General features: G+C 38.7%; 1 protein-coding gene across 2 annotated transcripts; it reads right to left on the bottom strand.

The window, feature by feature from the left end:
• Positions 1-385: 385 nt before the first annotated feature.
• Positions 386-22,635, bottom strand: map3k7cl (map3k7 C-terminal like). Of its 2 annotated transcripts, XM_041801628.1 has the most exons (6): positions 22,053-22,635; positions 19,332-19,413; positions 15,770-15,828; positions 14,974-15,073; positions 13,175-13,290; positions 386-1,267 (listed from the first exon to the last, which is right to left on the bottom strand). In XM_041801628.1, the coding sequence occupies exons 3-6, from the start codon at positions 15,808-15,810 to the stop codon at positions 1,081-1,083; spliced, it is 444 nt and encodes a 147-aa protein (XP_041657562.1). In that variant the 5' UTR covers positions 15,811-15,828; positions 19,332-19,413; positions 22,053-22,635; the 3' UTR covers positions 386-1,080. The 2 variants fall into 2 exon arrangements, with proteins under 2 accessions (XP_041657562.1, XP_041657563.1); XM_041801629.1 differs by lacking the exon at positions 14,974-15,073 and having other exon boundaries at positions 22,053-22,629.
• Positions 22,636-23,830: the final 1,195 nt, after the last annotated feature.

The raw sequence follows: 23,830 nt of genomic DNA, 5'->3' as shown, positions 1-23,830 counted from the left end.
AAAATGTGTCGCCCTTTTAGTGCCTTATCACACAACCAATAGAATGACAACAGACTTGTGATAATTCCACTTTTAAAAGTGTCAGAGTAGGCATAACTGATGCCTTTTCTCATTAAATAGCCTGCTGTCAAAGCCAAAGACAGAGAAGTACATAAAAGTTGAGCTGTCATCACAACAAAGCACTGTTGCCACAGTCACATGATTTAAAGGAGGAAGGGGGAAGACAGGCAGAGTCAAACTGGCCTCCGGTGGCTGTTTCATAACTCCAGAGTGAGCTAATCTCCTTCTGAAAATTAAAAAAACCTAGTTCCTTTTTCCATGTAAGCAATGCGGTGTTAGAACAGCGTTGCCTTGGAGAAATGAAACCGAGGAACTGACACTGAAGTTAAAATAAAATATGTTTTATTAATAGACAAGGACAATAAGCAACAGTTTACTTTGCTGTATACTTCCTCTCCTGCAGGTGGATGAGACATCAAAAGAAATGTACAACTCTGACAGTGTTGTGTTGCAGCAGAGGCTTATTGTGAAACACACAGTCACCCTTCTTTCACTGTTCCTCATGCATGGCTTCAATTCCCTGATCACTGACACTGCCTAAAACACTCATTTCCCTTTTAGCGTGACAGGAACTTGACAGGCAAAAAGAGGAAAAAGTAGGGATGTAACTGCAACATTTGGACCACAACGTACCACCTTTGGCTCCCTCTTAAAACCTCAGGTAACTTATCTGAGTCTCCACCAGACCTGAGACAGATTTCAGAAGATCTGGTCACAGATATTATATGAATACACTGTGAGGTATTGCAATATTGACCAGCAAAGTTATAAAAACAGCACCCAGAAAGAAGGCCTTGTGTCCTAGCTTGGCAGAATCACTCTAACAGCTTCACACTGATGATGACAGCAAGTCTGTGGTTAAAAAAAAATGACTCAGGATAAACACAGAGCCTTTCTTTGGATTTATCTGATTCACTGACTGTTGTTTTGGGGAATGAGTCTGTATTTCTGGTTGGTTTCCTGGCCTGAATGTCCAGCTGGATGTTTACGGAGGTCTCAGGTTCCTGCGGAGGTCGGTGGTCATGAGGAGTTGTCTTGGGTTGTTCTGGGGCTGGTCAGGCAGAGAGTCTCCAGCTGCTGGGCTCGCTCGTTGTGGACTGACATCAGGGTGCGGTTTTCTTCTGTTAGACGCCGAAACTCCTCCTCGAGACGGGCAATCTCTGCTGTGACTTTCTCATCCTCTACCATCTCTGCCAGCAACTTTCGCCTACATAGAAATATAAGATAGATATTTTGGTTACTACAGCACTTGTCTACAATCTGTACTCTACCATGCTGAGTTGTTTTATTTCTGTTTTCTCTTAAGCTGCAAGGTGTGCCAACATGCACAATGCTTGTGATCAGAAGCACCCATAACGGCTTAAAAAGTTAATGCAAAGTCATATGCATGAAAAGATAGATTCTCCAGCTGTCAAGGGACAATGGAGCGAACTAGAGAAGCCCAAATAAATAGAGAATTTAGAACAACCACACGGCTGCCATATGCCTTTGTGAGGTGTACAATTGTATGGCAGTTAAAGCACAGTGACAGGTGTGGTTTGTAGAAATTTTACAATAAAGGATGAATATCAGACCCAGTGACCTCAAATTTTGATCAACAACCTCCAAAATCTAATCTGTTTTTTTTCTGAATTAAGACATTTGTGTGAAATATGAAGAAATTTTATGTTCACAAGCACGGGATGAACATGAGGCCAAATGACCATGAACTTTGACCTCCAAAATTGATTATATTAACCATTGAATCATTTTGGTTATTTGTGCAAGTTTGAGGAAAATTTCTCAAAGCATTCTTGAGATATTGCACTCACAATGACCCTGTCCTTTGACCCAAACCTCCAGCGTTTACAGTCATTAACAGTTAAAGGAGTATTGATATACATATAGCAATTTTATCATAAAGTAGTGCTAACACTAAGAAGAAAATTGAAAATTAAAGGGAAAAATAATCAAGGAGAAATAGTCAAAAATAGAGGGAAATAAACTGAAAGCAGAATCATGAGCAAAATCAAATTATGGGCAGTCAGAATGACTTAAAGCAAAAGAAACTATGCAGTTGTTTCAATGTGATGTGTGAAATAGGATACTACTCCAGAGCCTGGGAGCTTTAATTGGAAAAGCTTGTTCATTTTGAAATAGATTTGCAAGTGAGAAAATTAGAGGAAATAAGGAGAAGAGTATTGAATAAAACTATAAATGTGCAGACAAGAGGGCCTCAGTGTATTTTCAATCTGGTGACAAGGCAAGTATGGCCAAACAACACCAATTAGTATGTAAAGTTAAAGAAATTCAATTTCATCTGCTGTAAGATTTCATTTGGATTAATTGTTTAAATAAGATCTTATAACAGATGAAACTGAATTTCAAAAGTTGCTCTGTGAGCTGGCACTTTCAGGTAAAACTGGAAGATAAAACTAGATAAAGTCTGAAAATGCTGTATCAGACTAACTTTAAATCAACCCAGAAACAGACAAAGAGGTGGCGCTACGGTGTACCTTGAGCCTCCTGACAACAGCTACACCATGATGTCGTATCAGCCATGTCCTTGATTATTCATAACTTCAAAAAATTTCAACTGACGAACCATTTAAAAAAAGGAATGAGTGGGTTCCTGTTAAAACATTATTACTATTCTCACTTTAACCCCTTAAAACTTGATAACTCAAACAATTGCCCCAAAATTTGATTTTTTTTGGAGCTAAAATGTATATTTAACATTCTACCAAAATACAAAGAAAGAAAAATTGCAATAAAATTTCACCATTTTTTTCACATTTGATACATTAGGCATTTTTGGCAACTGATAATCCACTGGAGGGCATTTTGATCATTTATCTGATTGTATTCAGAAGGGTTTTAAATAATTTATTAGTCATGTTGATCAGATAGAGGTCTCATAAAAGTATGTCTCAAATATAACACAATAGGCTTTAAGGGGTTAACATGGGATGTGAATGTAACCTCAGCTGCTTCTGAAGTCAGCCTCAATTGGACACTCGAGGAACTGCAAGCTTCTTCACTTCTGCACTGAATTCATCTTTCAACACCATAGGTGATCGTTTGGCACTGGGCCAAATGGGAGGCAATGTATGTTCCTATTCATACAGGACCTCCAGTTGAGCCCTGGGGACAGCCATACGATATATGATAAGAACATAATTTAATCATATTCAAGCAAGTTCATTAATCGCTTCAGGGGTCATTTTTTTTACTTGTACATACAACATAACAACAAATTACACTGAGGAGCAAAATTTAAGACTTAAGCGTTTAAAATTATGCTTATATTAATTAAACTAATTTGATATCAGTTAATTTAAAGAAGTTTCAAGGGTTAATTTGGAGTTTTCTGACTCTGAGGTACAAGGATTAGAATCTTGTGTTTTTGGAAGATAGACTGTTTGACATGCTGTACAGATATGGCATGGTCAACAAACAGCAGAATACCATCATACTATATACCCTTAGTAGAGTAGAAACTCGACAATATAAGACTCTAAAACCAACCTGAAATTTGTGAGGCATATTGGGAGAAAATTTATTTTTATTTATTTCTAAATTTTATTTTCTGACTTAAATGAAAAAAAGGTACTTGTACAATACTTTTTCCACCTCTGTTGACTACACAGTAGAACACAAAGATAGAATAACTCCACATCACATCCAAAAACTGCTGTAGGACACAGCAAAAACTGGAGCGTTGCTAAATATTTCAGTGTTGGAGTTATCTGACAGCGGTGATCCATCAGTGTTAGTTCAACTCAGTAGAGAGTCAATTGATCACAGCTCTGCCCACTGCAATTTCAAATCCAAGAGGATGTGTGTGTTGAGTTTCCAGTCATGCCCTTGAGCAGAGTGTTTAGATGTGTTTTGGATGTGTTTAGTTTTGTTTGAATGCGTTGTACAGTGATCCCTGCTGGGGCTCGTTTCCTTACATTTCAGGTGGATTGTTGTTTTTGATGTGAGACACATTTGCACCATGTCTGAAGTTATTCACTGAATTATAGGTTGTTTCCACCAAGCGGTCCGGCTCAGTTCGTGCCGAACAGCACGCATTTTTTTGCGTTTCCATAGAGCAAAAGTTGGAAAGGGTCCCAAAAGAACGACCTGTACCATCCCACTTTTCGGCACCCTTCCGTAGGGATGCCAGTCTTACCTACCCGTACCAAAAAGGTGGAGCTACACACACAATAATCAGCTGCTCGCCTCCAGGCTTCAAAGCACATAAGTCTGCGCTGTGAGAAGCGGGCAAAAATGAGAGAAAAACGGACTAATATCTGCCTAAATGGGAAATATTTGGACTTGACAGAGATCCAAACTGTTTCCTACTCTATGGATATTCATATCTGGCCTTTTCTTTTGTTGTTTTTGCTAATAAGGAAAGTTTACATTTTACTGTACAACTCTTCAACACTTTTACTTTTTCTTAAGTAGATTTATAGACCAATAATTTTACTTTACTTATGTAAATTTTAACCAGAGTAACTGTACTTTTACTTGAGGACAATAGTTGTGTACTTTTTCAACCTTTAGAATCGATTGTTATACGTGTTTGATGTAAAAAAAAAAAAAAGGCTTATATTACGATTAACTTATATACTACTCTGATCAAAATGCCCAATTTAAGCAGATCCTATTTTTTTTTCCCGTCTTCTGGTAAAGACAGCATGACCTGACTTTACCTGACAAACAGAGATTTCACACTCAGGGACGAGATCAGCGTTTGGACTTTGAAAGTTAGCTTGAGCATACGTGCACACTCACTGAATTGTACAATGTTGGTGTTATGTTACAGCAAGGAAGTGCCAAGTCATATAACAGCCACATCAACAGAGAAGAAGAAGAGGAAGAAGAAGAAAAATAAATCTTTACTCAACATTCCAGGATGTCAAAGCAGCAACAAAGGGCCTATTTATAAAGAAGATGGATCTGGTGCTTTATTATAGTGGCGGTTATCCTCATTTTAAATAGCTATAAAACAGAATTCATTGGAGAACCTAATTCATATGATACAATTCATCTAGTAAAAACTTTATAAATATTAAATATGATACATGTATTATGGTTTTGAAACTCTTCTAATAAGCAGACTTACATATATATATGTCCCCTAATCTTTATAACACACACATCCTTACGTAGTAAATGATTTACTCTGCTTTATTTTGTCAATGTTTTACAGTTTCATTTAAAGCACTGTGCACATTCATGTTAGTGTGTACAGTTTGTGTGTGTATGTGTGACAAAGGGAATATGAAAGAGAAGAGATAATTCAGTCAAATTGAAATTATTCAGAAACTGGACATTCAACACTTTATCTGATGTCAGTGGTATTGATCAAGATTGGTTATTGATCAGAAGAATCCCTGTTTTATACTTTGTGAAGATTTGAGGACATATAGTGCTAAAGGGTCTCAAAGACTCCACTCTCTGTGCTTTAAAGAAATCCAAATATATGAACTCTCTCGATTATATAGCCCTGTATAGGAAAGTAATGTCAAAGCTATTGATAATTATGTTTGAGGACAAGTCATTTAGGTACAATACTTCTGTAATTGAGCTATTTCCCTGCCTTTATGAGAGGGACAGGGCAGTGGAAAGAGTCAGAAATTGGGGAGAGAGTGAGGGCTGACATGCAGGAAAGGAGCTGCAGCTTGGATTTCACCCCAGCCCCCCACTTCATGGACATTGGCCTATGTACACAGGCATGCAGAGTCATTACAAGGCCAATAATGCCCCTAAAGATAATACTTGTCTCTTTTTGTGGGCAAAAGAAGGAAGATCAGTGTATGTGTGGATAATCAATGGTGTTAAAATAAAAGGTTTTACTCTGTTTTGATTATGTTCTAATTGGATAGCTGCTCATGATATGAGAGCAAAGCTTGTCTGAAGCTGACCAAAGGAACATGAGTAAATTATGGAAAAACCCTGAGTAGTGTGTTAAAGTGTTGTTCCTGTTGTCATCATTGCAACACTTCACTGTAAGTCTGAAACTCAGCTGTTACTCCTTAATCGCCCTCATACAGTGCATTCAGAAAATAATCAGACCGCCTTCACTTTTTTCAATTCTGCTGTTGCAGCCTGATGCTACAGTTAAAAAAACAAAAACAAACATGCTTATCCTCATTAATCTACACTCAGTACTCATATCATATTGACACAAGTATTCAGACCTGTTGCAAAAACACTTGAAATTAAGCTCAGGCTCCTCCCATTTCTCTTGATCATTGCTGAGATGTTTCTACATCTTGATTGGAGTCCACCTGTTGATTTTTGAAGATTGAATAGTTGTTGTAAAGGGTCTGAATACTATCAGTATGATATTTCAGTTTTTAATTTCCATACATTTGCAAACATTTTTAAAATTCTGTTTTCACTTTGTCTTGATGGGATATTAAGTGTATATTAATGAGAATAGAAGCATTTTTTTTCCAACTATAGCATCAGGCTGAAACATGAAATGAAAAAGGGAAGGGGGTGTAAATACTTATTGAATGTACTGTATATACAGTAACAAAACTAAATTTGGTACGACCAAATCACACAATTCCTCTTCTGCTAAAATAAGCCAATGGATCTAAATACAAGTATATCAGTCTGTGGAAAAACCTTCCTTTCTTGTGGTCAGATTTTACCTGGACATTTGCAAACACAGTGGTATAAAAACAGATACAGATTGTCACAAACAAAACTATCACAGCATGCATGTCAAAAACAGAGCCTAATGATAAGATAAAAGAAGAATGAAAACTAAAAACATATCAGAAAGAAAGAAAAAAAGACATTAAAATAGAAATCATTTATTAAAATAAAAACTAAAAAATGAATGAAACCCTATGTTCAGGTTCAGGTTCATGTTACTTTATTTGTACCAGAAGGTAGATTTGTTTTGCAGTCAGTGAGATTACAACATCCTTGACATACAACATAACAATGTTGCTATGTTGTATCTCTAGTATGGAAGTAAAAGCGCCAGTTGTGTTAATGTCTACTGTCCTCTTCCCTTTACTGTAATCCAGACATTATGTGACCTTCGTCAACAGTTGATGTTGGCATTAGTGACCGCATAAAAGAGAACCAAGAGTTTCCATCGTTCTGAATAGTTGTATTCTTATCTAAGTCATGTCTGAACTAGTGCTGGGAGATATGGACAATCATATCTCAATATTTGTTAGCTTAAATATCTAGTCCGTGAGTCACTGGGACTCAGAGAGAATGGCACAGAGAGAATAAAAGAGATTTCATTTCCATTCTAATGACTATTTGAGTCTGAAAGACAGTTTATTTTGAAAAAACAACCAGATTCTCTTCCGTTCTGTCATCTGTCTATGCCTTTTGACCTGTTGGCACAAGACACTTTTCTCAGTCACATGATACGCATGAATTAAGCCAACAAGCTATGGTGTACCATCACTGTCAAAAGTCTGTATGCATAACTTTGACACTTTGTATCCGTGTTTGAAAACTTTGTGTGTAAATAAATGCTTTGTACCCCCAAAAAATGGTTTTGTATATATGAGTCAGCAAATTATGAGTGTTTTTATGTGAGTATGAATCTAAAAGCTACGACTTCAAGCAGTCACGAATATGAATCTGATTTCTACGCATCCGAACTCGAGTCCTTGGGTACGAGGCAAAAAGCGTTCAAATGACGTCACCGGGGTCACAGGCAGGTCATAGGGAGACTAATCGAGCCCCGATTCCGCCGATCACACATGCACAATGGTGGCTGACAATGGGGACGCTGCTGCTGCTGCTGCTGCTGCTAGCTCCGACTCGGCATCATAGGTAAAGTAAATAACATGATATTTTATTGACATTTTAAGTATTATTTTGCTAACATTTCATAATAATATAGATTTGTTTTAAACACATACAAGCTGTAGCATCAGCCCACGAGGTCGCAAGCTAAAGTTTTTTCATATGTAAAACGAGCGGTCAAGCCCTTGGTGTGAAAGCAGGAGGTTCGTAACGTCACCCACCCCCTGCCGCTTAATGCCAAACACTATATGCAACAAAAAACATTCAGTCTTGCCAGGAATAAATAATATATTGCCACCATATGTTAAGCATTTTCGGTCAGTAATGTCGACAGCTGAGCCCTGTGTAAAAGTTCTGCTTTAGCTGTATGCTATATAAATATGCCCATTCTTGTGTGTAGTACTACAGAACATTACTTTAGTAATACTTCATAAACAACCAATGTTAATTTACAGTGACTTTACAACATTAGTTTAGTAATATTAACAACTGAAGCCAATTTACAATGTGTTTTAGTCCCGTAAGTGAGCATATAGTGCTAATGCATTTGTTTAGGGCTTTTCAATCTTATGATTCAATAGCGTTCGCCGTTAAGTGGCAGGGGGTGGGTGAGTTATGAACCTCCTCCTTTCACACCGAGAACTTGACCGCTTGTTTTACATATGAGAAAACTTTAGCTTGCAACCTCGTGGGCTGATGCTACAGCTTGACATACGGCGGCAATACATTTTATTCCTGGCAAAATTGAATGTTTTTTGTTGCATATAGTGTTCGCCGTTAAGCAGCAGGGCGTGGGTGACGTTACGGACCTCCCGCTTTTACACCTGCCTGTGACCCCGGTGATGTCATTTGAATGCTTTTCGCCTCGTACTCAAGGACTCGAGTTCGTATGCAAAGAAATCAGATTCATATTCGTGACTGCTTGGTGTCGTAGCTTTTAGATTCATACTCACATAAAAACACTCATAATTTGCTGACCCATTTTTTGGGGGGTACAAAACGTTTATTTACGCACAAAGTTTTCAAACACGGATACAAAGTGTCAAGGTTATGCATACAGACTTTTGACAGCGGTGGTACACCATAACAAGCTAGCTAAAATGAGTAACAAACATCACTGAAGAGCTTTTTTGCAGTGTGGTAAAGGCTCAATGAGAAGACAGAAATAGAGACTCCAACTGCAAAGACAATGAAAGCTGCATGTAAAAAACGATACCCAGGGCAGGGCTGTCCACAGAGTTGGCTAGGCCCCTGAAAAACCCTGATTGGGCCCTCATCATTGGTGATTTATTGATGATCTCAATGCATGCATGTTAGATCAGTAGCACTGGTGCTAGCATCCTGGCTAACAATTCCCTCATTTTGGAGTTGAAAAGTGTGTCAAGCTATTATTGGGTTCTGGCATTTAAATTACTTATTAGGGTCACTTTTTAGCCACTTTTCACCAGTTTCTGCCATTTTTCCACTTTTTTTGTCACTACTATCCCATTCTCGCTACCCTTTCATCATAATTGACACCTTTAACCCAATTTTGCCAATTACTAACCACTTCAGCAATTTTTCTGCTCATTTCTATCCCTTTTTGCCTTGGTTAACCCATTTTTGCCACTTCTACTTCTACTCTCTGTAACCACTTTTCACAGTTTTTTCCTGTCAACTACTTCCACTTTAACCCATATTGCCATTCTTTTCCAATCATTTTTTCCCTTGCAGTTATTTCATATTTTCTACTCTATTTTCTGGCATCCTGATGTTTGTGCACTTAAAGGCTCAGCTATGAAGTTTGACAACACTTTCCAAAGGGTTTAGTCAATGTGCCCATCCACACTGTTAACATTACCAGTAACAGGGTAATTCTGTTTTAAGAAACGAGGTTTATATGTTGAAAAAGGCTTTATCAACAGCTACAGCATGAGTAAATAAAATTCTAATTTTCTTGCTTTGATATGAGTGGTTATTATTTAGGTTAAAAAAATTATATGGTTATCACAGCTTAACTTTGCAATGAACCTTGATTTTGCTGACCTACATAGGCCCCCTTTTAGGGTTGCCCCCCCTTATCCCCCCTTATGGATAGCCTTGCCAGGAGTCCTAATTAAAATAGGGGTTTACCGTGACAGGTGATTCTCACGTGCCCACTGATTCAGCATCATGATGAGTTGTATTTTTTCTGTACTTAGATTTTATTCTGCCGTATTTACCCCCCACACATTGATGGCCTGTCCATGAAAATGTTGTCTCTCATGAAACCAAGCCATGGGCCAAAAAAAGGTTAGGGACTGCTGGCCTAGGGCATGACACACTCAAGGGCAGTCATCATGAGCCCTGAACATTTTCAGTGGTAAGGTCTCTTCTCCACAGTTCCTCTCTCAGCTCTGCTTGACTCATTCTTTCTTTGCGCATTTGGTGTTCTTCACAATAAAAAGAAAGTATGACTGTATTGGTATCGGCTAAAATGAGTTTGGAAATATCAGCATAATGGAAAAAAAAAAAAAAAAACAATTTTATGCATCACTAATTTCTTCAAATCAACATGAACTACTAATCCTTTATCTGTTTTGAAAACATATCCATATATCTTTTTAAAAAAAGTTTGATATATTGCCCAGCCCTAAGCTACACTCATCTCAGCAGTTTGTCTGCTGCTCTCTATTTAGGCACTGCCGTTCGGTCTAAGTTGTGTGTGGGCATATCTGTGTGTGTGTTTGTGTCGGTGTGGGGGTAATGGCAAAGGCCTTGAAAATCCTTCCGCTAAGACTACCCACAGCTGCTGAGGGCACAGGGGACAGTTGGCACTGTGTGGTTCTGTGTGTGTGTTTTACGCTCAAGTCTCACTCGATAACACTTGTCAACACTGAGATGATACAAATACTCCCAGCGAAAGTGACGGTTTATGAGCCAAAAAACTCAACAAGTGTTCTTGAACTTGTTTCTATTTTAAAAGTCAGTGTAAGTTTTTAAAATACACCTGATTGCAAAATTATGAATCAACAAGTGATTAAATATAATTTCAGAGAAAACTGCTCTGCTCTTTGTAGATCATATGATCATTGATGTATGTCAGCTATAAACATGTGCCATCTGGTGGACAAAATCCATGCATGTATAGTGGAGGGGGATCCATCCATCCATCCATCCATCCATCCATCCATCCATGTGTGATTGGGACAGTTTGCCAGTCAATTAAATGGCTGATATACAGACACAAACAAGCAGTCTTTGTCACTCTCACACCTACAGGTAGTCTAGAATCACAGTTTGACCTGATGTGCATCGTCTTTGCATTGTAAAAAGAAAGTCAGAGACACATGGAGAGAACAAGAAAACTTCACACAGAAGGGCCCTGTCTAACGTTGTTTTCAATCAGGAACCTCTAGCTGTGAGTGATCAGAGCTAACTACTGGTCCACCATGACGCTATGGGACTCCAGTGGGATTAAAACATGTGCACTCGTTCCCTGTTGTCACAATAGACCTGGTACAAAAATCAAAGACGATGATGCCTCTTTCTATACTGGGTAATTTCTTGTTCTGAATTACTAAACAATGCAGGCAAAGTCCTATACACTTTTTAAATTGCAAAAATACATTGGCAACATGTATCTTAATATTTTTTGCAGAAACTTTTGGTAAAAAATATGACTAAAGATTGTAAGGTTTTTGTTAGATTCAGTTATCAAAAGTATGGTAATTGTATAATTTGAAAACATGTGATTTAAAATTTTTTAAGAATTTTAAAAATCCCTGACTTAAAGGCAGATTCTACATTTTTTCTTACTAAATTAAGCTAACTCCAAAGCGAGAAAGTAACTTGGTCAGAGTGGGACTAACAGTGCATTTAGAAAGCATTCAGATCCCCTTCCATTTTATGAACTATGTTATGTTGCAGCCGCATGCTACAGTTAAAAAAAAATTGCCTTTATATACACTCAATCATTGCATGAAAAACAGATCCACACAGGATCTCTGGAGCTCAGAGTGACCAGCAGGTTATTGGCCACCTCTCTTACTGAGATCCTTCTCCCCTGATTGCTCAGTTTGGCTGTGTGACCAGCTCTTGATAGCTTTTGCTGTGCCAGACTTCTTCCATTTGAGAATTATGGAGGCAACTGTGCTCTTGGGAACATTCAGTGAGTAGAAATGTTTTTTGTCACCTTCCCCAGATCTGTACCTTGCAAAAATCCTGTCTCTGAGCTCTGCAGGAAGTTCCTTTGACCTCATGGCTTGGTTTTTGCTCTGATATACACTGTCAGCTGTGAGGCCTTCTATAGAGAGATGTGTGTCTCTCCAAATCATGTCCAATCTATTTAATTTATCACGGATGGACTCCAGTCAAGGTGTAGTAACATCTCAGCAAAAAATTTGCATCATTGTGATCTATTAGTTTTTATTCTTAATAAACTTTCAACATTTTCTTAAAATCTTTTTTCATTTAGTCATGATAGGGTCCTGAGTGTAGATTAATGAGAATAAAAATATATTTTTTTTACTGTAGCATCAGGCTTCAACATAATAAAATTGAAAACAGTGAAGGGGGTCTGAATACTTTCTTAATGCACTGTACTTACAAGCACGCCTGCAAAATTGAGGCCAAAATGATAATTATGATCAATACTGAGATCACAATTATTAATCTTGATTAATTTTTATTTTAAGGGGAAATTTCTTCAATTGCCTGTTTTTCATTTAAAAAAACTATATCTTGCTACTAACCTAACGCTGGTGCGGGACAGAGACAAAATTCTGCAATTGCACTTTGGGCCCTGACATCTGCCATCACATTTGGTCAAATAAGACAAAGCAGTGGCTCCAGTATTAATCCTCATCTAAGTATGTATTTTAACAAATAGTGATTCACATTTCAGCTTACTTTTGCTGCTTTTGGAAATAATTTAGATATTGTTGATGATACAGCTAATAGATTTTCTCAGAAAACTATATCAGTGCTCTCATTTGTCTTAAAGGAACAAAATGAAACTTTGTACAAAAAGTAAGGACATTTGTGTTTGGTAGATTATTTCTTTGTTGTTATAATGCAATAACTCTTACACTGTTAAAAAGTGTGCTTATTTCCATTTGGAATGGTGTCACATTTGTAAGGAATATGCATATATGTTGCGTCAAATATGTGCATATAACAAGCACGTATTTGATGCAAGAAATCAACAATTGTGTTCCTTTGATTGTGGGAAGGTTAAAAAAATGCAGTTCTAAATACCTGTATTTCAGTATAAACAATAGGACTAAAATGTGTTTTTCCACTGTCAAACCCAGTTATAATGATGAGAAAAGAGCATAACTTTTGATCAGGAGTCAACTGCTGGTTGTTTTAAAATGCATGTAGAGAGACTTACTTGCGTTCCTCGAGCACGGCGATGTCATGTTTGACCTGGTGAAACTCTCTGGCCATCCTGCAGTGCTCCTTGTACACCTGAACGCTCTCCCTCAGAGACATGCAGGGGGGCACGGGCTGCAAGAGGGTGAAGAGATACATGGAAATCAGAAAGTCACAGTATTAGTTCAAGACTACATAATTCAAGAAGCTCTACTTACAAATCGGAATCAGAGTGACACTTTTTCACCATGAACTTAGAAAATACTTCTACAGCTCTTCCCTCTTCTTTGACATGTTTACTCCTACGCTGCTAAAGGGATTAATCCTACTGACATAAGTGGCATGCTGACTTTTTTTAAATAGTCCCCCAGTAGTAGCAATGTCACACATTTTAATCCATGACTCATGATGTCTTAAAGTTGGAGAACAACTTCAATGATATTCATTAGTAATGGAATGTAATTGCTATGCTAAAGAAACATGAGTCCTAATTTGACCTTTTACTACAGACTTTGTCATGGCAAATTTTTTTCAACAAAAAGCATGGTCTCGCATGGGGAGTGCAATAGAGCAATGGTGGTGCCTCAAACCGGACTAGATTTTATGATTTGTGTGAATAAGAAAAGTAAAATAAAACCTAAGAGCAAAGGGAACAAAACAGAAACCTTATAGCTTCTGTTAGCGTCTAGTGCTGCGTATGGATGCTATCATTCATTGGCATGCCACTACTGTTCTCGTTTGACACTCTAAACCAGCATGCACTTTCTGTGACCCTGGCTTTGGCACTGGTTGAAGGATAATTCAATGACAACAGTAATAGCAGGGTGAGCTCACACAGTGAAAACATTGATTTACAGGGTTGATAAACTAAACCACAGCTCATCCTAATGCACAGCTGTATCTTCTACCTTTAAAAGCACAGACCCCAAGAGAGGAATTCAGTTTATTGTACCAGCATGTAAAACTTGATTACTTACTCAAAGTCAGAACTAAAACTTACGGCGAGGCATCTTTTCATTACTACAGCCTCCATCAATGGAACCATTTACCTGAGGGAAGCAAGCAGACCCAAGTCCTACCTTTCAGTCGAGCTTTTATCCACATTTTATTTTATCTTCTTAGTTTCTTTTATGATTTACATATTATTTAGGTTCTGCACACATTTTTTAAATTGCATTAACCTGATGCTTTTTTGTGCCTTTCAACACACTTTGATTGAGTGACTGCAACCACTGTTGTGTAAAGGGATACTACTCTGCCTAATGTCTCTTTTCAATTTTAAAAAACTCAAGCAGTTCAATGGATGAGAAAAAAAATCATTAGTCAAGTCAAATGTTTTCAATCATTTTACTTTTTTAATGTTCCCTTTTTTTTCTTTTCAATCAGTAACAAGTTAGTTTTTTCCATGTTTAGGTATACAGGTGAATCTAAAAAAAGTAAAGTATCATGAAATACAATCACAAAGACAATTACTGACAATTATTACCCTCCACAAGAAGAATAAGCCACAGAAGTTCACTGCTGAAAGGACAGGTTGTTCTCAGAGGCTGTATCAAAGCATATTCATGAAAGGTTGACTGGAAAGGAGAAGTGTGGTAAGTAAAAGTGCACAAGCAACAGAGTTGGGCTCAGCCTTTAGGGGATTGTCAAAAAAAGCAGATTCAAGAACTTAGGGGAGCTTCACAAGGAGTGGACTGAGCCTGGAGCCAGTGGATCAAGAGCCACCACAAAAAGACAGGCCCAGAAAATGGCCTGCAAGTGCTGGGTTCTTAGTGTCGAGCCACCCCTGCACCACAGACAACATTTTAAGTGTCTCACCTGGGCTATGGAGAAAAAGACCTTGACCGTTGCTCTGTGTTTCCAGTTTCCACTGTCAGTGATGGTTTGGGGTGCCATGTCATTTGCTGGTGTTGGTCCACTGTGATTTATCAAGTCCAAAATCAACAATGTCAGCCATCTACCAGGAGATTTTAAAACACTTCATGCTTCTATCTGCTGAGAAGTTTATGGAGATACTGATTTCTTTTTCCAGCAGGACTTGGCTCCTGCTCACAGTGAAGCCAAAACTACCAGAAAACTGGTTTGTTGACTGTGGTGTTACTGTGCTTGATTGGCCAGCCACATGGTCTGACCTGAACTCCAAAGAAATTCTCTGAGGAACCGTCAAGAGAAAGAGGAGAGACACCAGACGTAACAATACATCAATACAAAACATGCTGAAGGCTGCTATCAGGGCAACCTGGGCTTTATAACACCCCAGCAGTGCCACAGGCTGATAGGCTCCTTGCCATGTCATTGTATGATCCTTAACTCCTCAGCAGTAATATGATCAGTGTATCCCTAGGTTTGAGACTTAACCCCAACGTGCTCCCACTGCTGCATCAGCGCCGTGTGACTGTACATGAATGTAAATAAAAGTTTGAATGATCTACAAGCATATGAGAAATGCTTTATTAAATGCAGTATTACAGAGAAAAACAAAAACAGGCATGATCTGTAGAAAGAATGAATCACTGCCTTGTCTTTCACATTCTGTCTGTCCCCACCTGTGCTGCTCTGACGACAGTATGACGTGTGTTTGATGTAATGTGGCACCACAGCATGAACGGCATACCTGTAATCGCTGCTCGAGATCAGGGAAAGCCTGAGGGACATCCTCTACATCTTTTACATCTGTTGAAAAAGGACACATATTTTAGTCAGAACTGATTATTTTGGCATTAGCAAAATACTGTGAATCACAGTGTGTGGCATTTAAGAGCACATTATATACTAACCATATCATTTTAATGCTTTGGTGTTACTCTGATCATTCTCCTGAGTATGCAGTGTGTTTATATTTAAGTCCAAATAAGAGTAGGATAAAAATAAAAGTAAAATAAAAGTCATTTTCTTATTTTTTTAATCAGATTAAAAATTAAAAAACATATAAGTATCAAAAGTTTTTCCTGTATTTTACTGAAAATTGGAACCTTTGAAACTATGATGTACTTGTACATTTGCTAGTATATATAGGCATATATTGTCTAGTAATAGTTAATGGATGTATAAGGATCATGGTTAAGCAAATTTTTCCATACCGTATGGAGTATTTTAAACCTCAGGAGACCACAACCATCATGTGAGGGAAATCATCATGTGCTATTTTTGTCACGTGTAAACAAAGCCACATTTTGCACTGTAATCACTTTGTGTGGAAAGTGTGGTTTTCAAGCTCCCATTCAGTTTGGTGTCAAATGTATTGAATTTCCATCCTTAGGCCAAGTTAAACAGCAAATATGATAATTTGGAAATGATATAAAAATTTATTTTACACATTGGGGACCATACTGTACAGCACTAGCACTGGTATTTATTATCAATATTTTATAAATTCCTGACTCTTGAAATGACATCTTCATATATTTTGATATATACATTTCTTCAAGAGGCAATTTTTTAATTTCTTTTTTAATTTTTTTTGTCTTATTTGGAGGTCCTACATCTAGTAGTAAGTAGTCAGTGAAATAACAATACTAGGTTAAAAAAAAAATAATTTCACAAAGGTTCGGTTGTGCTGAAAAAAATTATACCAAACATGAGCGAACATGAACATTTTCTGGTTTAAATTGTCAAAAGAAAAGTAGCTAATAAAATAACAGCAAAACTAGCCTTTGGACTTCTAAGAGTTAAGCTATAAACCAGTGATCCCCAAATGGTAGCCCATCGGACCATCTTCTACACCTGCACTTTTTCAATAATTTTGTTTCCATTCCTTCTTGTGTGGCCTGAATACAAGATTTGGGAACTTTCAGTTATTATACTACCTCTAGTACCTATTCTATTATAAAAAAACTGGTAAATATAACAGCAATAACATCTGCAATAACTTTTTTTGCAATTTGGCCTTCATGATACACTAAGTGGGGAACATTGCTGTAAGCATATATTTTGATATCATAAATGTATGGGTTTTGTTTAAAATCTTTGTGTTACCAAACTTTGGATGTCAGAATGTTAACAAGATCAAAATCTAATGTTTCCCCCCCTTATGTATAAAGTAGTCGAAAGAAGTAGAGTATTTTGCAGAAGCATGCTGGATCAGCCTGAGAGATATAGTGGCATCTAGTGGTGAAGTTGCAGATTATAACCAGTTACATTTCTCCCTACCCTCTCTTTAAGGGACTGTACGGGACTAATGACAGCTGTGAAAATCTTCAGAAAGATAAGCCTGTTTTTTTTTTGTCTGCTAAGGGCCAATGTAACCGATATTTAGCACTTTAACAATTAGATAGCCCCAAATCTTACATCATAGCCCTTCAAGTTTCAGTTTGATGACTGGACCAGAGATGATCTAAACTCCTGAGATCAAGTTTATTCCTGTCAAACCTTGGTTTTGTAAACAAATAAACTGTATTCAGGAATTATGAGATGATAAATCTCAATACAAGGACTGCTTTAAAAGAAATGTGACATTGCAGAGAGCTGTAAAGTTTGGAAATGACCGTGAGAAAGTGTGGAAGTCCTAAGGTAAGTCCTTTCAATAAGAGGTAAACAAACAACAATTTATCCTTTTAACTGTGACTGTTGAAGGACAGCATGATTTCCAAATGACAGCTTCTTGGTTTGTATTTTGTTTTTTCATTAATATTGCTCGCTGTGTGTGTCCTTGACGTACCGCCAAGTGACTTGTCCTACAGGCAGTTGCTTTAATACCTTTCTTCGCCTCATAAAATGGCTCAAAATGAAACACTATAGGGGCCTCTAATATGACACTGCAACATGGCAACACAGTGCTAAACTTATGAATGAGCCATGTCCTCTTACTGCCCAGAAGTAATGAGCTGTCAGACTGAAAGAGGAACAACTATGCAAGCAGACAGATAAACACAGACAGGGCCAGATGTATGGACGGAGAGGGATTCAGACAGACAGAAACAGACAGGTTGTCTGCACCAGCCTCTGCCTCGCCAGTAATGTCCCCCTGGAGTTGTGGAACACATGTGGAGAATCCTGGGATGATGCAACCGTCTAAAAGCAGCCGTATTAGCCTGCAGCCATGGGGCCAATTATGATGTGGAATAAATACAGTTCTCATGCTCAGGATCGACGCAGCATGGGGTGATAACTATGCCCGGCATGAAGTCATGAAGGGCCTAGAGGATGATCCCCGGACGGAGCATGGGTCTCAGTCCCCCTGCTGAGAAACACGAGTTCAAAGAGACGATAACATGATCATAGGGGAGCTATCTGATTCTGGAGGTGAGGGTTAGAGTTTGTATGTCTGTGAGGCTCTGAAGCTTAAGTATGCTGTCATGCTGCCAACTAAAGCAGTCACTGTGATTCTGAATGATCATCAAAAAATGAAGCAAGACGGATGGAGCAACTGGGGTGGAGAAAAGCTACCCAGAAACATATATAAAATACTATATCAATGAAAATATGACAAGTAGCTAAGTTAAAGGTGTGTTGTTGTGTGCAGATGGTAAGCAGAATGCCATGGCTTAAATCTGAGTAGGATTCAAACATGTCCCTCCCACTGCAGCCCTTCATCTCACTTCCTAAGAGAAAGACAAGGGGGGATCAGAGCTGGGTGGAGCAGGACTGGAAGTGTTAACTGCTTATAAATATAGGCCAGTGTTCTAAAAGCTGAACAGTGAATCAGGCAGTGGGACAGTGTTAGTATTAGAGAGGAAACCTGACTCTGCCATTGCATAGCTGCAGCTGCTGTCCCAGTGTTGGGCCCCACTGCACTAAAACATCCTGACTGACAGCACCTCAAACCATAGGTAGACCTCTGAGGGCATGTTTGTAAAGGGCGTGACAATGTGCTGTGCACGTTTTAAAGATCAAGTTATTAAACAATACTGGGCACATTAAGAGTGTACTCTCTGCAAGCTTTGTATTTGTATGTTAGGTTTGTTTTTAATATGCTCTCCTACAGAAATAGAGGGAGCACCTGTCTCAGCTACAGCGCAGAAGAATGAACGCAGTTAAAGTGATAGGGTGTGTAGGGAGGGGGGCACTGCTTGAGGCAGATTGTGCCCAGTCTGTTTTGGTGGAAGAATGTCGTGCATGTGTCCCACACATACTGGAAATACAGTAGAAAGTAGACGCCTAAGCGAGGGCACTTGGGATCAGTTTGAGAGAGTTGAGGAGCCACTGTGTGTGGATGGCCTCCACATGCATGTGTTTACCTGATGTGTCATCGAGGCTGAAGGCGATTCTAACTTCAGATTTATCAGGAGACACTCTTCTTGTTGAGGTGATCATTTATCCCTTAAAAGAGCCACAGGCAAAAAAAAACAGAGCAGTTAGCACAATCAGTGGTCTCATTAGAAATGACATGACATAGCAAAGACAAGACGAGAAATTTAATCAGCAGCAATCCAAGGATTCTTACTTCTTTTTTTCATTTTCAGCTTGTTAAGAAACGGACTCAAAACTACTCTGGTGTTTCCTTATGACCCCAAAGATAAATAAGACCACCACTCACAAGGTTGACTGTATCTGCTGCAGTGGGGTAGTTGTCAAAGTGACTTACCCTCAGATTTCACATATTCTGTATCTACAGCACTGAGTGCACACAGCAGTTTGGCTGACTGCACACCTTTGCCCTTTGGATGCGTTTCTGAAGTGCTGCACAGTGGAGCACAGCCCTGAGAAGAGGTGAGGGGGTCAGAAAATTTACAGACAAGTACCAGGGAATTGGGAGATCATCTGACAACAAGGAATCCTACATGAGAGTGGCATGTAAACAAAAGGTTACTCTTTTCTGAAGTTGATTTGCTGTTACATTATTGTTTAATTTTTTGCTTCTTTCATGGGTCAGTGTAGGAATCTAAACGGTTTATCTTTTCTCAAAATGATCTGTGGTGCCATATAAAATTTTGTGAATTTTCCACTGCCAGCATTTACTTTTCTTTGTACATGGTGTTGTTACCTTGGTGACCTCCTGGCCCACTGATGGCCAAAAATGGAGTGTTAATTTCTCAGGGATAAACATTTCAGAAATGATTTTAACTCCCAAAGTGTAATTTTCACTCCATTCTGAGTGAAATGGTCTTCAACCTCCCACTGTGATTACAAATCTGGGAAGATGTGCAGGCGGAGCTCCCCATCATGGCAGAGTGTTGTTGTTGTGTTTTAAATGTCTTTAGTTGTGTTTGGTTGCTGCCTGTTGTACAGTGATACCTGCCGGGGTTCTTTTGCTCATGCTTCTTGTTGATATATTTGCACCATGAGTGAAGTTATCCACTGAGTTCCTAGACTTTAGGTGCTCCTAAAGGAGCCATAGTGAGAATTCTTAATTACTATGCATTAGCTTGCTATGAGGTTGACTCTCTGCCTTGTTCTTGCCAGAGAAAACCCTCCTTACCATAGATTTTCAAGAGTTACTGCAGCTCTGCAATAAAGTAAAATATTGATATGTAGTGTGTACCATTAAAAACAACTTTGTTGGTAAAGTCGTGTCCCGAGTCTGTGCATTGTGAGGTATTTTAATATTGACCGGATGCTTTGAGCGTTCTTGGTCCTGTTTGGGTCAGTCTGCTCTATATGGATTGATGCACTTTGGTATCGGTCTCTACTTTCAATAGACCTGGCGCCTATCTTGAGGGAGCAATTTGCTTTGGAGTGTGCTTCGCATGCAAAGCACTGTACAGACGGAGTATGTGGAATTCAAGACAAAAGGCTCACTGCTAAACAACCTTATTGACGTTTCCCACAGCAAAGATTAACAGTGATACATTAGAGGGTTAACAGAGTGCAAAACAACCCCAGACAAGGTCAGCAAAATCAAAATCAGCTTTATCCACAGGAGTCAACACAATCACCACATCAAAAGTTCCCTGCAGGAGCTGTAAAGCCACTTTGAAATGCAAAGATATGTTTATTTTCTTTCTGTATCAGTTTTAAATGACTGTGAGGCAACTGGAACATTACACATTTGTATTATTTCTGTGAAAATGGAAGAGCAACTTCAGCAAAAAATGAATTATTGCTATCCTCATTATCTACAATATACTCTTACAGCATATCTAATTGCACTTAATTGTATTGTTTATTCCAAACAATTAAGTAAAAATATGAAAGAATTCAGTCTGTTGCAGTGTGACAATCTTCTTCTCTTTCCTTTGGTTGTCATCTTCTGTCTTTTAGTCTCAGCCATTGTATCACACAGTACTAAGATGGGCTATTTAGTTGTAGGCTGGTGTGAACTAGTGCTGTAAAGCTGAATGCACTTTTCATGAGAGAACCACGGCCTGTTGCTAAAGTTATACGGTCCTAAAGTTAGGTGAGTGGAAAAGGAGACATTCACCCTGTTGAAAGTTATTGTACTGTAAGATCAACTCTGACATGACTTTTAAGGTGGTAACTTTTTTTGGCTTAAATTATACGACTTTTTCCAAGAAAACTAAACTTGACATGCAATGTTCGGTTGAAAATGGTCCTTAAATAAACCATGCAGTTAAAGCACACATATGGAGGTATGTAGTGTTATTAACACACACAGCAGCCAGTTTCATCATGCATTTAGAGTGGTGTTTGGATTAAATAATTAGGGAGCTCTGACAGACTGACTCTGAGGTCTGGATTTTGCATGCCCCCCTCCAGTGAATGTACAGGCTTTTTATATCAGGGCATTTGCCTGCTTTAACCCTGTTAAACCCTCTGCCTCACACAACGTGCCTACATGACCTTCTGCTCCAGCAAATAGGCAATTTTGTTTAATCTCTTGAAAATGGCTGTGAAGTTATATTTTGTGGTCCAAAGGATTAAAGATTTTTCCCATCTATTTTTTAAGTTTTAATAATTCAAAAGTATATAATTAGTCCACTTAGTATGGGACTGGTACACATGGGTCTTCGACATGCACCGTGTAGCTAAAACTCTTCAGCACCAACAGGTTAGCTTACCTGAAACACACGAACTCGACCCAGAAAAAAACAAAAATAAAGGTAAAAAGAAGGTAAAAGTTTAAGTCCTTTGCATGGATCGTGTTTGTACCCCGTCGGGCCACTTTTAAAAATCTCTTAACAAAAACAACAATGTTTTTTTTTTTTTTTTGTCAAAGTCGAAGTTCCTCTGTGCAACTTCAGCAGATATCGCCCAACTTTCTTTTAAATAGCTGACCACTTCCTTCTTCAGTCTCCACCTGTGTTTTAAGCACTCAGTTTTCCGTGAACGTTAAAACGTCCACTACACTGGTGTCAGTCACAACGGCTCTCCTTCAGCTCAGCTCTGCGTGGGTTTAAACATGTTATCCACGGACAGCAGACACGCGGCGCAGAGCGACACAACGGGACTCGGGCAGAGGAGGAATGCCGTCCGCTGTCCCCCCGTGGCGGCCGGGCTCCAATTAAAAGTCTCAGATGACATGACAGTAGCCCGCAAAAATGCTCATAGCTCTGGCTCTGCTTTGACTGACACGGTCAGACCGCTGGGATGGTGTTTGGCTGTGCAATAGCTGAGCAATGAGGCAGTCACTTAGAATGAAGTTTTCATGCTATAACAAACAGCGGAGGAAAAAGTAGAGCATCCTGGCTTTGCTTACATTGTGCAGCCTTTACGTGCAAAAACCACTATTGTCAGACGATTTTTTTTTTCAATCAAACTTTATTCGAATCCCGAGTAACCACTATGGCCCTGCTCTCTGTTTCACTGGTTAAAAACAATAAAAATAGAAAGGCTGATTTTAGTTAGCCGAGGACGCAGTTTAGAGCATCAGATTTTCTGTATTTTATGTAGTGTGTGGTGTTTAGATATTAAGCAGAGGCGGACTCAGGAAGTTTGAGAGGCAGGGGCGAAAATAACGAATATAGGCACCTGCTGTTTGTTAAAGGGTCCTAGGTGCAAAAAAGTTGTCATACAATTATAATGAAATAGTGAAGATATTCTGGTTGAGCTTAACATTTTTATTCTGATTATACTTCACCTCTTTAATATGACAGATGAGGAATTATTAACTAATATTTATTTCACAAAGATATATGTATGTATGTCAGTGACAATGAATTTTATGGCACCTTACTGGACATAGGGGAGAGTGGGGGGATTTGTGCCAGCGGGGAAGTAGTGCCACCCCTTGTTTCAAGAAAACCATAGAAGAAATTGGTCATGTGACCATATATTTTTGGAGGAGCCTTCCATTTTAATCATCCTGCATAAAAGACAGACACATGGCATGAGAAGTAAGCACATTTTAGCTCAAAAAACAGTTTTTTGCCTTTCAAAGTAAAATTTCTATGATCAAGTTTTTTGATTGTTATGTCTGAACAATTATAGACAAGTTTGAAAACATTTCACACATGTTTTAGTGCTTTAGTAGGCTACACAATGAGTCTATACAGTTAGCGTGATGTTAGCTCTAAACTTCTGGATCATGCTAGTTTTTCAAAATAGTGGGGCTGGGGGGATTTGTGCCAAAGGGCCTGGGTTAAGTTGTGCCAGTGGCACACCCACAAACTCAGACCCACAGACACACCCAAACCCTGACACCCACACAACCAGACCCAAATACCCGCAAATCCAGACCCACACATGCAGACCCACACACCCAGACACATAAATCCCAGACTTAGACCCTACCCCACACACTCTCTCACCCAGACCCTCACATCCAGTCCCACACACCGACACACCTACCCTAACAAATCCACACAACCACACACCTAGACCTACACACCTAGTATCC

Source organism: Cheilinus undulatus, linkage group 12, assembly GCF_018320785.1.
Source record: "Cheilinus undulatus linkage group 12, ASM1832078v1, whole genome shotgun sequence".
Lineage (NCBI taxonomy): Eukaryota > Metazoa > Chordata > Actinopteri > Labriformes > Labridae > Cheilinus > Cheilinus undulatus.
Note: the sequence above shows the minus strand (reverse complement) of the source record. Positions and strands in the feature narration are given on the sequence as shown.

What these genes read in the sequence shown, in the direction of transcription:
- map3k7cl (XM_041801628.1), bottom strand. Translation starts at nt 15,810, where the DNA reads ATGTCCCTCAGGCTTTCCCTGATCTCGAGCAGCGATTACAG. An exon ending in TCTTTTTCTCCATAGCCCAG is followed by an intron (nt 13,291 to 14,973) that starts GTGAGACACTTA and finishes ACCCTCTTGCAG; the next exon opens with CCCGTGCCCCCCTGCATGTC. An exon ending in GCCGTGCTCGAGGAACGCAA is followed by an intron (nt 1,268 to 13,174) that starts GTAAGTCTCTCT and finishes ATTTCTATGTAG; the next exon opens with GCGAAAGTTGCTGGCAGAGA.